At 44.8% G+C, this 15,883-nt stretch overlaps 1 protein-coding gene across 4 annotated transcripts in view; it reads right to left on the bottom strand.

Moving 5' to 3' along the window:
• Window positions 1–15,883, bottom strand: part of KDM4A (lysine demethylase 4A) — a 54,591-nt gene that overhangs the window by 34,762 nt on the left and 3,946 nt on the right. For all 4 annotated transcript variants that reach the window (XM_012434573.2, XM_012434574.3, XM_012434575.3 and 1 more), the window contains exons 3-10: window positions 14,431–14,606; window positions 8,562–8,676; window positions 6,773–6,966; window positions 3,825–3,874; window positions 2,998–3,101; window positions 2,454–2,591; window positions 1,515–1,762; window positions 569–768 (exon numbers count right to left, since the gene is read on the bottom strand). In XM_012434573.2, the coding sequence (XP_012289996.1) occupies window positions 569–768; window positions 1,515–1,762; window positions 2,454–2,591; window positions 2,998–3,101; window positions 3,825–3,874; window positions 6,773–6,966; window positions 8,562–8,676; window positions 14,431–14,606 (1,225 nt within the window). The remainder of the gene's footprint in view (window positions 1–568; window positions 769–1,514; window positions 1,763–2,453; window positions 2,592–2,997; window positions 3,102–3,824; window positions 3,875–6,772; window positions 6,967–8,561; window positions 8,677–14,430; window positions 14,607–15,883) is intronic.

The raw sequence follows: 15,883 nt of genomic DNA, 5'->3' as shown, positions 1-15,883 counted from the left end.
ATCAGCCTAGCCAACATGGTGAAACCCCATCTCTACTAAAAATACAAAAAAAAAAATTAGCTGGGCATAGTAGCAGACACCTGTAGTCCTAGCTACTTGGGAGGCTGAGGCAGGAGAATCACTTGAACCTGGGAGGCGGAGGTTGCAGTGAGTCAAGATTGCACCACTGCACTCCAGCCTGTGTGACAGAGCAAGACTCCATTTCAAAAAAAAAAAAAAAAATTTCCCATCTCCAAGCCTGTGCCCTGCTCCTCCCCTCTAGGACGCCCTTTCTACATCCTTCCTCTCTCTCTGTCCGCCAGGGAAGGTCCTACTTACCTTTTAAGAGTCACCTTCACCAAAACCTCCAGTGTTTCCCTGACCCCTGACCAGGCAGAGGTAGGAGCTTTTCCCTACGTGCCCGGTCCACCCTGAACATCCCTACCCAAAGCACTTGTCACACTCCAAGTACGCTACCTGCTCACAGACCTGTCACTCTCCTTTATTTCTGACCCAGCACTCAATATGGCATCTAACACGGGACACATGTGGAGTTAGGGTTGTGGAAAATACACCATAGTCAACTAACCTGGGAAGGCAAGACCATCCTCAACTTGACGCACAGAGCTATGGGTGGGCCTCACAGGGGCGAGGGCAGCCGGGCACTCCGTCATCTCATAGTGCTCAGAACTCAGCTCCTCCTTGGGGAAGAGCTCACTCTGACTCACCTCCTGTGGTATTTCAAGACAAACTCGGTGCCTCTTTGTCCCTATTCGGTGCTTGGCCAGGCTGCAACAGAGAGGGCAAATCTTTTAAGAGCTCACATATACATCCACTTACTCAAACACATTCACACACATCCACACACAACCCAAAGTGAATGGCCAGAGCCTGTCAGGCCTGGCTCAAAACTCAGGGACACTTCTTACTTGTGTGACTTGAAACAAAGGACTTCACCTCTCTGAGCTTGTTCCATCCTCTGGAAAATACAGCTATCACCACCCACCTCAGATTTGTTGTGAGGATTAAGAAATGGTATGCAGAGTAGCTGGCAAAGTGCCTGGCATATGGTATGTACCAAGGAACAGTCCCTTCTTTCTTTCCCACATGGCCCAGGATAAATTCTCCTCAGAGCACAGATCCCCTGGCTCAGCCACCAATGGCACTGCAGGCTTAAATCACGACATCACCAATGCCCTTGAGTCTCATCCACACTACACTTCTTTTTAAAAGACCCTGTCATATGATGAAAAAACATGACTTATCTGGCTCACAGGGAGCCTGACCTTCGTACATACATGCCCTTGGCCCTCATAGAAATGACCCCTTGCTCCAGCAGACTACATGCCCACCATGGGTGACTCATTCAGAAAATGCCTGAATGCTGTGGCTCTCCAGTTTCTGGAGCCTTGACCAACAACACTCCCCTTAGCCGGGGCACAAACAGCCTCTTAGAAGCAGTCTCTCCGCAGGTTATGGGACCTACCCAGACATCCCTCCCTCACACAGCCAGGACCAAAGGGTTGCTGGGATACCTTGTCTTCAAGTCTCCTTCCTCTCCATCCTCCACCCCTTCCATGTCCTCCTCTGGGCACTCCTCCTCGTTGCCAGCCATTGGAGGCAGTTCACTCTCCTTAAGAAACTCGGCTGCTTCTGGTGTAGGCAGAGTATGGTCAATAACTGTGTTGTCTTTCCCAGCTTTCCAAAGTTTGTACCTTTCTGGCTGAAACTTCCTTACAAACACATCCATGGAGATCTTCACCATGTCCTTTCTACAGGAGCACTGTCATCAGGAACCAGAAGAGTACCAGGTAAGCATGCTTTACTGTTTCCATCTCACCCTCACATCCTAGCTCCTCCCTCCACATAGAAACAAGTGCAAGATGGTTTATAACCACATCGTTTTGATTCACAGGCTGAGGGTGTATTATTCCTTGCAGGACCTTCAAACATGAAGGGAAGCAGGGAAAAAAGGGCAGAGAATACATGGTACCAGGGCAAATATACCTGGGCACTAACTTGGGGTCACAGAGGGTGGTTAGGCTCTGCAATTAGGCCCCCAGGACAGTTAACAGCCACCTGCCCTTGTTCCCTGTCCAAGCCGGGAACATACAAACAAGTCTACTACTACCAGTCAAAGGCTTAGCCCTGCTGCTTCCCTAGAGTAAATGAAATCCCTAAGAATTTCAACAGAGAAATCTCAGAGTGGCTAAGGCAAGAATATTAACATGTGTGGATGCAGTTTTAGTACCTAACAGACTTAAGCATAGAACCTCATTTTATACTTCCCAAATCTGAACACATTTTTTAGAATTCCTTATGAACACACAATGTTAATACTTTGACATATTGCTAGCCCCTCTGTTTCTGAATTCCAGCAGCTTCAAGAAATATTCTAATCACCAGCCAATGTATCTAACCAGAATTTGCTCATTTTTGCCATGGTGTTACAGAAAGAAATCAAGCAGACTTACCAGCACAGCTTGCTTGCCATACTCAATCCACCGACGGGTAGCAAAATTGGTAGACTCCGCACAGTTAAAGCCGTGGTTGAAGCCGGCATGGTAACCATAAGGGAAAGTGATCATAAACTCTCCGGCCTCTTGAGTCACCTGAACAAGAGCAGACTTGAAGCAAGTGCTTCAAATGGCAGAAGTCCACAGAACTGGAATTCTGAGCTCCACCACAACTTAGCTGAGCAATAAAGCGTAAGTCATAAAATCCCTGGGGTCTTGCTGTCTTCTATAAAATGCAAAGCCTAAACTTAGCAGATGACAAGACTATAATTAACCATTCCTCCAAATGAACTTTGTTCAAAGGGATCTGACTCTCCTCTGGCACCAGGAAGGTACAGTGCCCCACCTTTATTGCCCTTAGAGCAAAGTGTTGCTACATAGCTTGATTAAGCTTTGGCCCTGTCCTGGTATAATAATGAACTAGAATAAAACTCTGTAAAACAAAGGCCAGAAAGAGTAGTGTCTGTAAGCCTAAGAACTTCTGCAGGTAACATCAGCTCACCTTGTCAAAGGGAATTCCATATTTCTTCAGCATTAACGGGGAAATCAGGGTCATCTTGTGGCGAAGAAATGCCTCACAGCTTTGAGCACTTCCAGGGAAAAAGCCTATTTAATTGAAAGGATATGGGTTAACACAGCGCTCCACACTAGCTCTGCAATCCTGGAGTTACTTCACACCTGTGCTTCTCACCTGAGTAATAAACAGGATGTGACCTCCAGGGATCCTTATAGCTCCGCATTGTAGAATTCTAAGATTCTACAATGAGCCTCTGGGCTACATGGAGGCATTACATGGGTAATGAAATCCTGTTTGGGAAACCAAGGTCACCCAAGTTGTCTGTTCTTATAGAACTCTGAAACTATTTAGGACCTTTTCTCCAGTCACTTGTACCCCTGTTCTTTCTTCAGTAATGCAACTACAGTATTATCTACCCAGGCTTTCCTGAAATATGTTCTCCAGATGTACAAATCTATCTAAGTCCACTTAAAAGAAACAAAAAATTAAACTTTTTCTTTAACATTTGGGTCTTTAGTTGAAACACCAGTCATACTGGGTCTGGTTCATTATCCCTGGTCAAAGAAGCACTCCTGCTCAGTAAAACTGAGGCATGGACAATCAAAGAAGGAATAACCAAGTCGTTGCACAGGAAAAAAGGAAGAAAAAGGCTCTGTCACTGCCCTCTTAAGATACACAATGTGACTCACCCCCGCCTGCAGGCCTGTGATAGGACCTGCAAGAATCTGACCATGGGAAACCACATTTTGGTTTAGAGCAAGGAGTACAGCTCATAGGAGAGTCCGACCTAGCAAACAGGGGAGACACAATACCTTTGGCGAGGCGTTCCAATCGCTTTCCATGCTCAGGTGGAACAGAATACCTGCAATCACATGAGAGCATCAGAGGCTGGGCAGGGGACAGGTACAGAGGCTAAGGGGCTTGTTCCCACTCTCAAAACACCTTGAAATAGCATATTTTTTAAAAATTTCCCAAGCGCTAGAAAGGAAACTGAAAAAATGAAATATTAGACTGTTTGGGCACAGGAGTTAAGAGCCCATAAAGAAGGTGAGTGAATTTATTTCTTCTATATTCATTAATTTAATAAGATGTTTATCAAGTATGTACCATGAGCCTGGATTTATGGTCTACAATATTACTCTCCTTTATAATGTGGTTCATATAATTACATTTTTTTAGAAAAAAAGGATGTCATTACATAACCTCAATGTTTAAAAATGCTCAGTATTCTTTAAATGCTTGAAGGCCTAACTGGGAGCCGGCCAGAGGAGGAATGGAAACAAGGTGAAAGATGGATCAGACACCTATGAGACATAGTCCCGTATCTGCTGATGAGCCCATTTTCCCTTCATCTTCCAACAGCTACATATACTGATTATGCAATCGTCAATTACTTCTCTACCCAGTAGGGTGTCTAAACACCATAGAAACTGCTCTTTCTAAAAAATGAAAAGAAAACAACACCTAGGACTATTTAAAACTTTTAGAAAATTGATAAAACTTTATATTCTGAAACTCACAGTAACTCCATTTTAGCCTTTTTAATTCTAAAGATTATTCCAGACCAGGCGCAGTGGCTCACGTCTATAATCCCAGCACTTTGGGAGGCCAAGGCGGGTAGATCACGAGGTCAGCAGTTCGAGACCAACCTGGCCAACATAGGTAAACCCTGTCTCTACTAAAAATACAAAAATTAGCCAGGTGTGGTGGCATACACCTATAGTCCCAGCTACTTGGGAGGCTGAGGCAGGAGAATCACTTGAACCTAGGAGGTGGAGGTTGCAATGAGCTGAGACCACACCATTGCACTCCAGCCTGGATAACAGAGTGAGACTCCATCTCACACAAAAAATAAAATATCCTACAGTAACAATAAATCCTCCCATTCCAAACAACTTCATTATAAAACAAAACAGAGGAAAAGAGTTGAGAAAAATGTCACCTAAAAGACTCCGGGATCCATCAGGCAACCCTGCACAGAAGGCTCTGGAGGTCCCACTTCAGAGGACCTAAGAATGAATATCATAACTGGAAAACCTTCTTTTATAAGAGAATTCAAAAGTCCAGGATCAGGGAATTTTGGAGTAAACAATGGTGAAGACACAAAAGCTACATTTATTTACACATCCTACAAGTCTAGCATTCTGATGAACAAAATAGGACAGTAGTTAGGAGATAATCATAGGCTCAAAAGGTTCTTTCCCCCAAGATTAGAAACTGGAACGCACTTGAAAGAAGAAAGGAAAACCCCTGAGAAAGAACATGGCTGAGGATGCTGAAAAAAGAAATGAAGGTGGATATGGTTTTCGTGACTCCCCATAATGTGCCCCCATAGTGTCCCCTCCAGCCTCATCACTCACTTCTCATCACTGTACACAGCACCCCAACTACAGTAGATTTCTCCTAGCTCCCTAAACGTACCATGCTTTTTTTTTTTTTGGCGGGGGACAGAGTCTTACTCTGCCACCCAGGCTAGAGTGCAATGGTGTGATCTCAACTCACCAGAACCTCCACCTTCTGGGTTCAAGCGATTCTCCTGCTTCAGCCTCCCAAATAGCTGGGATTACAGGCATGGGCCACCACGCCTGGCCCTCATGTGCTCTCTTAAACCGGGAGCTCTGCACATGTAGTTCCAACTGTCTGAATACACTTCCCTCAATCTCCCTGCTGCTAAGCCCACCACCATTCCACCCAGTTATGTCCTTCTCATTTTTTGGGTCTCAGTTGTCACCTCTTCCAAAGAAGCCTTCTTTAATCCCACCCTTCTATCTTTCCTATGTGGACCTTAGCACCCACTACTTCCCCTTCAGAGCTGTCCCCATACCATATGATCATCCTCTCACACTTTCTACCTCCTGACCAGTCTCCTATCTGTGTGAGGGTAGGTATAGTCACTGCTGTTAATCCGCAGCACCTTCACCAAAATGCTGAGACAGGGGCTCATGCGTGTAATCATACCACTTTGGAAGGCTGAAATGGGAGGACTGCTTGAGCCCAGGAGTTTGAGACCAGTCTGGGCAACATGGTGAGACCCCCATCTCTATCCCAAAAAAAAGAAAGAAAAAAAATGAGCCGGGCATAGTGGTATATGCCTATAATCCCAGCTACTTGGGAGGCTGAAGTGGAAGGATCACTTGATCCCAGGAGGTCAAGGCTGCAGTGAGCCATAATGGTGCCACTGCACTCCAGCTTGGGTAACAGAGAGATCCTGTCTCAAAATAGAAAAAAAAAATGCTGAGATTCAAAGATGGGTCAGTGCAAACAGAGGAGAGAGAACCAATGTTTGTCTCACCAACAAAAATAACACCCTGGAGAAGCATACTGAATAGCCTCACATCCCTTTGTGTGTTAAGCACACACTGCCTCTCCCCAAGAATTATTTTTTCCATGAGGAAAAGAAAGGAAAGCTTTCTGTCATCTGAGGGAGTGACTCTAGTCTTGGAAGTCAGCTGCTAAGAAATGCCTCAGGTGTGTTCAGAAAAAAATTAGAAAGCAGTGGGATAGAGCCCCCATGTCTTTGGGTAACTCTGCCAGCACCCTACTCTCTAAAGCCTCCCTACTGGGCCAAAAACAAAGTGGTCTGAGTACCAGAGCTCCAACAACATCTTAGCACTTGAAAGTATGTTTAAAACATGAAATCCCACCCCACGCCTCAACCAGGGTCTGCATTTTAACACAACCCTGAGGTGTCTCCCCGCACACTGATCTTGAGTCTGTGCTCTAGCATAGATGCCCAGTGCCGACTGCAGGCGGACTTTACCAGGACTTTGGTTCTCCGAAGTGCAGGTAGTTGATGCTGTAGAGGTCCATGTCTTCAGTGTGCCAAGCAAAGGATGTCTTCCACATGCCAAAGTACAGGTATGGGGTGTTCACACCCTCAATGGTGATCCCACTCTCCTTTTCTACCAAGTCCAGGATTGTTCTCAGCCGGCCGATATTCCACTCATCAATGTGCTACAAACGCAATGACAGTCCAGAGCAAGTTACATTTGAATATAAACGAACCACAGTATTCCTCATTCACTTTCACAGCTACCACTAGAACTGACATCATTTACCTTCAAAGTGCAAATATCACTTTGTGAATGATACTAGTGTAGGAAAGATGAATAAAGAGATGACAGTCACCTGTTTTAAACCCCAAGAAGAAGAGTTGGAACTGATGCTAAATAAATTGAGGTCAAAACAAAAAAAAGAAAAATCTACAACCACACACAAAAAAAGTGCAAAACATGGAAACTATGACAGTGGGCCAGGCACAGTGACTCACGCCTGTAATCTCAACACTCGGGAGGCCACGGCAGGATTGCTTGAGCCAAAGAGTTCAAGACCATCCTGGGCAACAAGGCAAGGCCCAGTCTCTACAAAACATTACACATTAAAAAAAGTAGTCAGGTGAGGTAGCATATGCCTGCAGTCTCAGCTATTTGGGAGGCTGAGGTGGAAGGATCCCTTGAGCCCAGGGGTTTAGGGTTACAGTAATCTATGAACATACCACTATACTCTAGCCTAGGTGACAGGGTGAGATTCTGTCTCAAAACAAAAAACTATGGCAATCTTGTGGCTTCTTTAGCCCTGATTTCCACCAGGCAGTGTCTCCATAAAAAATACGCAATATCCTTTTCCTGAGTTGTAATGGCCAGCTGGGAGCCCACCTCCCATAACTAGGCCATGCATTATTATTATGCCTGACTTTTGTACCTCCCCATCCCAGATCCTTACAGTGTCTTCCTGCTATTCTCCCTACAAGCTTGACGTCCCCTGACCCCCAAAAAACTGTTATCAACAAAACTGGAATTCATTTTTTTAACTCTTCCAATTGATAAAAACATTAAAATTCAGCCGGGCGCAGTGGCTCAGGCCTGTAATCCCAGCACTTTCGGAGGCCGAGGCGGGTGGGTTACCTGAGGTCAGGAGTTGGAGACCAGTCTGACCAACATGGTGAAACCCCGTCTCAAAAAAAAACAAAAAACAAAAAACATTAAAATTAATATGAAAACATTGAGTGATAATCCCTGAAACGCCCTGCTGTTTTTCAATCATCCGAAGACAGTTCCAAATATTCTCCCCTTCTACCATATTTAAGGCAGCACTATGTAACAAGCAATGAAAGTGGTTAAAATAGTTTTTGCTACAGAATCTTGTTTGAGGGTTCTGAAAAATCTAAATGTCTTTCTCTTCTTAAATATATACCCCTTTCATTAGATTAGTCAGTCATCTTTTTTCTGCAGAAACCACACTGCCTCATTTCATTATCTGAGAGTCAACCCACCCTTTGAAGAACTCATCAGCTACCACCCACTGACTATGCTAACAACCCTTGAAAAGAACACCACATCATCAAATTCACATGGAAAGCAGGAGAAATAAAATTCAGTCACATGCAAAAGTATCCACAATTAGGTCAGCACAGCAACATCAGCTAGGGGTAGATCATCTGTTCATCCACCCATTCACCAAAGAGCTTTAAGGTGCCTAGTACGTGCTGGGCTGAAAAAAAGGTATTACAAAATTACTAAACGCTGCAGAGGGTTTCCAGTGAGTCTCACCTTTTCATAGAGGGTACCATTCACATCTGCACCATAGATCGGGGGATTGAATGTAAGATTTTTCCAGTATTTCCGCTCGAGCTCTTCAAACTCACTATAGCGTGGGGTACAGTACCTTTTGAAAGTAAGAAGAAACATGTAAACCACTTACAGGAGATATTAGGCATTATGAACAATAAAAGACATAATCCCCTATTCCACTGACAGCAAGAATTTCAAATGAACAAGGCATAATCTTGGCCTTCAAGGCTGTAATATGTAGTCACTCCCTCAATGTCCCTTCCATGAGCACTGGGCCTAAGGAAGCCTGAGGAAGGTAATGTACACACAGATGTAAACCGAAAAAAACCAGCACAACATCCTCAACTCTCTGAAGAGACTCTACTTAAACTGTATCTTGCTAGATTCAGGTGGCCACACAGGGAGAAAATGGGCTTATCAACCAAGACCCAAGGTCCCTATGTATCCACAGACAACCAAAACCCACCAGCATGTGAAGAGCTGAGGCTTTCCAACAGCATTCACCTCCCTGAACCAGCCAAAAGGAAGCTGCTCCAAGAGGGCTCATTTTTAAGTGCCCCTGCTATATTCCCAGTGCCCTATGCAATGGCCGACACTCAACAAGTAATCACACCTAAAAACAAATATTTTAGTAAAAACATAAAATAGCTCTAAAAATACCAAAATAGATTTTTGCACATCAAATACTCCAATTAGGAAAATCCATACACACATACATACATATTTATATCTGCCTATCTACATATAAAGTCATACAAATATCTATACTTTCACTGGGCGTGGTGGCTCGCACCTGGAATCCCGGCATTTTGGGAGGCCTGGGGAGGGCGGATCACTTGAGGTTAGGAGTTCGAGACTAACCTGGCCAACGTGGTGAAACCTGGTCTCTACTAAAAATACAAAAATTAGCCAGGCATGGTGGCACACGCCTGTAATTCCAGCTACTTGGGGCAGGGGCTGAGGCAGCAGAATTACTTAAACCCAGGAGGAGGAAGCTACAGTGAGCTGAGAATGCACCACTCCACTCCAGCCTGGGCCACAGAGTACAACTGTCTCAAAAAAAATAAATAAATCTATACCTTAAAAAAACAGGATCCTCACTCTGCTGCCCAGGCTGGAGTGCAGTGGTATGATCATACCTTACTGTAGCCTCGAACTCCTGGGCTCAAGCAACCCTCCTGCCCCAGCCTCTTGAGTAGCCAGGACTGCAGGTGTGCACTACCACATCCAGCTAATGTTTTTATTTTTTGTAGAGATGAAGTCCTGCAATGTTGCCCAGGTTACACTCAAACTCCTGGCCTCAAGTGATCCTCCAACCATGGCCTCCCAAAATGATGGGATTATAGGAGTAAGACAATGTATCCAACCTAAAAATATCTATACTCTTTAGCTTAATCATCATATACTAAAAATGTACTCAAAAAGAAAACCAAAAAAACTTTTAAGTTCAAACCAGCCAAGTGCAGTGGCTTATGCCTGTAATCCCAGCACTTTGGGAGGCTAAGGCAGGAGGATCACTTGAGCCCAAGAGTTTGAGAACAGCAATATGGCAAATTCCTGTTTCTACTAAAAACTTTAAAAATCAGCAGGGCTGGCTGGGTGTGGTGGCTCACGCCTGTAATCCCAGAACTTTGGGAGGCCGAGGCAGGCGTGATCACCTGAGGTCAGGAGTTCAAAACCAGCCTGGCCAACATGTCGAAACTCCATCTCTACTAAAAATACAAAAATTAGCTGCACATGGTGACTCATGCCTATAATTCCAGCTCCTCAGGAGGCTGAGATGGAGAATAACTTGAACCAGGGAGGCAGAGGTTGCAGTTAGCTGATATCACGCCATTGTACTCCAGCCTGGGCAACAAGAGTGAAACTCTATCTCAAAAAAAAAAAAAAAATTAGCAGGGCATGGTGGTGCACACTTACAGTCTCAACTATTGGGGGAGGGAGAGAATAGGAAGGCTGAGATGGGAGGATCTCTTGAGCCTGGGAGGTGAAGGCTGCAGCAAACCGTGATAGGCCACTCACTCCCAACCTGGGCAAGAGAGTAAGACTCTGTCTTAAAAAAAAGAAATTCAATTTAAAAATCATTATGCAGTTGCCTGGCATAGTGGCTCACACCTGTAATCCCTGCACTCTGGGAGATTGAGGCAGGCAGATCACTTGAGGTCAGGAGTTTGAGACTAGCTTGGACAACATAGTAAAATGCTGTCTCTATACTAAAAATACAAAAATTAGCTGGGTGTGCTGGTACGCACCGGTAGTCCCAGCTACTTGAGAGGCTGAGGCAGGAGAATCTCTTGAACCTGGGAGGAGGTGGTGGTTGCAGTGAGCCAAGACTGCGCCACTGCACTCCAGCCTGGATGATAGAGCAAAACTCTGTCTCAAAAAAAAAAAAAATGCAGCAATTTAAGGAGTAATACACAAGGCCGGGCACGGTGGCTGAAGCCTGTAATCCCAGCACTTTGGGAGGCCGAGGCGGGCGGATCATGAGGTCAAGAGATCAAGACCATCCCGGCCAACGTGGTGAAACCCTGTCTCTACTAAAAATATAAAAATTGCTGGGCGCGGTGACTCACGTCTGTAATCCCAGCACTTTGGGAGGCTGAGGCGGGCAGATCACCTGAGGTCAGAAGTTCGAGACCAGCCTGACCACTATGGTGAAACCCCGTCTTTAAAAAATAAATAAATAAATAAAAATACAAAAATTAGCTGGGCATGGTGGCGTGTGCCTGTAGTCCCAGCTACTCGGGAGGCTGAGGCAGGAGAATTGCTTGAACATGGGAGGCGGAGGTTGCAGTGAGCTGAGATTGTGCCACTGCACTCCAGCCTGGCACCGGGTGACAGAGTGAGACTCCGTCTCACAAAAAAAAAAAAAAAGAAGAGTAATACGCAAACCTTACAGGTATTTGCAAAGGTGGAAAACTAATGCATGCTCTAACGAAAATGGCAAAAAATATTACGAATGGATAAAGAATAGACATAAGAACCAAAATGGACTCGTGGAGATAATGGGAATGAATTTAAAATTAATTAACTAAAAATCTGACTAAATAAGCCAGGCACAGTGGCTCACGCCTGTAATCCCAGTACTTAGTGAGGCTGAGGCTGGTGGATCACAAGGTCAGGAGATCAAGACCATCCTGGCTTAACACGATGAAACTCCATCTCTACCAAAAATACAAAAAATTAGCCGGGTGTGGTAGCACTCACCTGTAGTCCCAGCTACTCAGGAAGCTGAGGCAGAAGAATCTCTTGAACCCAGGAGGAAAAGGTTACAGTGAGCAGAAATTGCGTCACTGCATTCCAGCCTGGGCAACAGAGCAAGACTCTGTCTCAAAAAAAAAAAAAAAATTGAAAGAAAATGAAAGAGGCCAGGCACTGTGGCTCATGCCTGTAATCCCAGCACTTTGGGGGGCCAAGATGGGTGGATCACGAGGTCAGGAAATCAAGACCATCCTGGCCAACATAGTGAAACCCCATCTCCACCAAAAATACAAAAAAAATGAGCCAGGCGTGGTGGCATGCACCTGTAGCCCCAGTCCAGGAGGTAGAGGCTGCAGTGAACCAAGATTGCGCCACTGCACACCAGCCTGGAGACAGAGTGAGACAACATTTTAAAGAAAAAAAGAAACAAAAAAAAAAAAAAAGAAAAAGCCTAGTATGTGTTAACAAAAAGGGAAGAAAGACTGAGGAGACTGAAGCCCCTACTGGAATTCCATGTGAGAAACAGAAGGCAGGTGAGCTTGGCCCTCAGGAGTAGCAAAAATCAGACAAAAAAAAAATGGCAGGAAGGACAACACAGCTTTTCATCTGCAGAGCAAGTCGCACTTCTTCAACATGCCTTTATGTAAACTCTCTCATTGGCCAGCAGGTTGGCCAGCAAGGCAGATGTTTTTAGAGTTAAGGTGTCGGCCAGACGCAGTGCCTCACACCTATAATGCCAGGACTTTGGGAGGCTGAGGCAGGAGTATCACTTGAGCCCAGGAGTTGCAGACCAAACTGAGTAGCAAATAATAAAAAAATTAGCTGAGTCTAGTGGCACACGCCTATACCTTCAGTTACTAGTGGCTCATGCCTGTAATCCCAGACCAGCCTGGCCAACATGGTGAAACTGTGTCTCTACTAAAAACACAGAAATTCATTGGGCGTGGTGGTCGGTGCCTAGTCCCAGCTACTCAGGAGGCTGAGGCAGGAGAATCGCTTGAACCCAAGAGGCGGAGGCTGCAGTGAGCCAAGACTGCGCCACTGCACTCCAGCCTGGGCAACAGAGCAAGACTCTGTCTCAAAAAAAAAAAAAGAAAAGAAGGAGGGCAAAGAGCAGAGATAGAGTGAGACCTGATGAGACAGAGCTGATGAAGCACAGGAATGCCACCCCAGTAGGATGAAGACAGGCAGGCATAAGAGCTAGTTCTGGGCTATTCACAGTGAAGGCACAGTATGTGTGACAATTGAAATCAAGGCAAGCACAGATCAAAAGGCTCAGGATGAGAAGTAAGGAAGAAAGAAAAAACTCCTTGTGGAAGCTCAAAATTAAGGAGTCAGTAGGAAGTGAGAAGATCCAAGGAAGAGGATTAGAAGGAGTGGTCAGAGCTGAACAAGGAAACGCAAAATTTATTCTCCGTGAACCTCAGGAAAAATGAAAACTGAATAATAAAAACAGCGGAGAAGGGCCAGGCATGGTGGCTCATGCCTGTAATCCAAGCACTTTGGGAGGTGAAGAGAGGCGGATCACCTGAGGTCAGGAGTTCAAGACGAGCCTGGCCAACATGGCGAAACCTTGTCTACTAAAAATATAAAAATTAGCCGGGCGCAGTGGCTCACGCCTGTAATCCCAGCACTTTGGGAGGCCAAGGCGGGTGGATCACGAGGTCAAGAGATCGAGACCATCCTGGTCAACACGGTGAAACCCGGTCTCTACTAATACAAAAAAAATTAGCTGGGCATGGTGGCGCATGCCTGTAATCCCAGCTACTCAGGAGGCTGAGGCAGGAGAATTGCCTGAACCCAGGAGGCAGAGGTTGCGGTGAGCCGAGATCACGCCATTGCACTCCAGCCTGGGTAACAAAGAGCGAAACTCCGTCTCAAAAAACAAAACAAAACAAAACAAAACAAAAAAATTAGCCAAGCATGGTGGTGCATGCCTGTAGTCCCAGCTACTCGGGAGGCTGAGGCAGGAGAATCACTTGAACCTGGGAGACAAAGCTTGCAGGGAGCCAAGATCACTCCACTGCACTCCAGCCTAGGCAACAGAGACTCCATCTCAAAAAAAAAAAAAAAAAAACTCACAGCAGAGAAGAACTGAAAACAGGCCTACACAAAGAAAGATATCTCTAAAAGAGATAAGAATGTACAGAAGAAGAATGGAGTGACAGAAAATAGCAACCAGCTTAGTGTTTTACTCACACTTTGTTAATGTCAAAACAGAAATGAGCTAGCAAGCTGGATGGGCAGTGAGAAATCCCAGCACAATTAAACACAGAGCATCCCAAGAGAGAGGAACTGGAACTAAAGCACTTTTGATGAGCAGGTGGTTATCAATACCCAGCAAAAGCTACTTCTGCACCATCTCCAACTTTCTCCTTTGCAACTTTAGAGTCAGAAAATGATTCTACTTCTGATGGAAAAACAATGGGATTTGTTGATATAAGAAGAACAGGAACAGGTTTAGACTGAGACATAGCCCTGAGAAGAGGAAGTGTTTCCATAAAAAGAGCAAAAAGGGAGACAGCTAGAATACAGCTGTCCTGCTGAAGACCCTGTTCATCAGAACAGCAGTGGTCCTGGAGATGCTAGGAAGATGAGACACCAGGGTCCTAGGTGCTATGTCAAGAAAGAAATGGTTTCCACTCACTTATCGCTGTTGGCTATCTTGCGGAACTCCCGAACAGTCATGGCTTTCTTCTGTATATTGTACTGAGTAAAGAGGCCAGACTGCCCCGTCACCAGCTGTTGGATGGGGGCAGGAATGACCAAATCATCAATGTCATCATAGGATGCTCGTGGCTTCCACTCTTTTGGAGGAACCACCTGAAGGGAACACAAGAAAGAAAAAGACAGATGAGATACCTGGCAAGCCAGTCAGAGTTCAGGAAGCATGTAGGTTACCATCCAACCTAACAGTCAATTTTACTAGACAGTTACTTTGATTTACCCACATTCACCCAAACACAGTAAGTCACAGGCATGCTAACCCTGATCCACTTTTGCCACCAACCAGCTGCCTAATTGCCATGATGTAAAGTAATACTTGTTCCCAGCTTCAGTATCTTATTTGGACACCAAGAAAGGAGGCTGAAGAGTTGATTATCTCTCAATCTCATGGCCCAGTGCTCTCTTTAAAAAAAATCACAAACATGGCCAGGTGCGGTGGCTCATGCCTGTAATCCCAGCACTTTGGGAGGCCGAGGTGGACAGATCAAGGTCAGTAGTTCGAGACCAGCCTGACCAACATGGTGAAACCACGTCTCTATTAAAACAAAAATAAAAATCACAAACACAATTTTACCTGATTTGGTCAACTCTATACTTGTACAGAATTTCCTTCTTTCACATGCCATATTACAATCTACTCACGAAGAAGCATAACATTCTTAAAAATCTAATCTTGAAGCCAGGCACAGTGGCTCATGCCTGTAATCCCAGCACTTTGGGAAGATGAGCAGGTGTATCACCTGAGGTCAGAATTTCAAGACTAGCTTGGCCAACATGGTGAAACCCCATCTCTACTAAAAATACAAAAATTACCCTGCTGTGGTGGCACTCAACAATAATCCCAGCTACTCGGGAGGCTAAGGCAGAAGAATTGCTTGAACTTGGGAGGCAGAGTTGCACTGAGCTGAGATCACGCTATTGCACTCCAGCCTAGGCAACAAGAGCGAAAACTTTGTCTTGAAAAAAAAAAAAAATCTAATCCTGAACAGTTAAAGTAAGATATATCCACTTTATGGAATACTATACAGTTTTTTTTTTTTAATTAGTGTTGTTTATCTAACAAGGGAGAAAACAACAATACAGACACATACACACACACACACACATACACGCACACAAAGCATCTGCATAAGGCAACACTGAAAGGACATACAAGAAAATATGGAAAGAGGTGGGAGCAAGACTCTACATTAGCTGCCTTCCAGTAGCATTCTGTTTTCACTCACATAAGCATATGACCCATTCCAATAATAATAAATTAACAAGACAGTTGACATGAGAAAAAAGAATGAGTTGAATCCATAATTGACCTAGAGGGAGGAATATGTTGTTAAAAAGGGAAAAAAAAAAAAAAATGAACGAACCAACACAGG

Source organism: Aotus nancymaae, unplaced genomic scaffold (assembly GCF_030222135.1).
Source record: "Aotus nancymaae isolate 86718 unplaced genomic scaffold, 86718_ANA_hifiasm-v0.15.2.pri h1tg000007l, whole genome shotgun sequence".
NCBI lineage: Eukaryota > Metazoa > Chordata > Mammalia > Primates > Aotidae > Aotus > Aotus nancymaae.
This window is presented reverse-complemented; position numbering and strand designations above follow the sequence as displayed.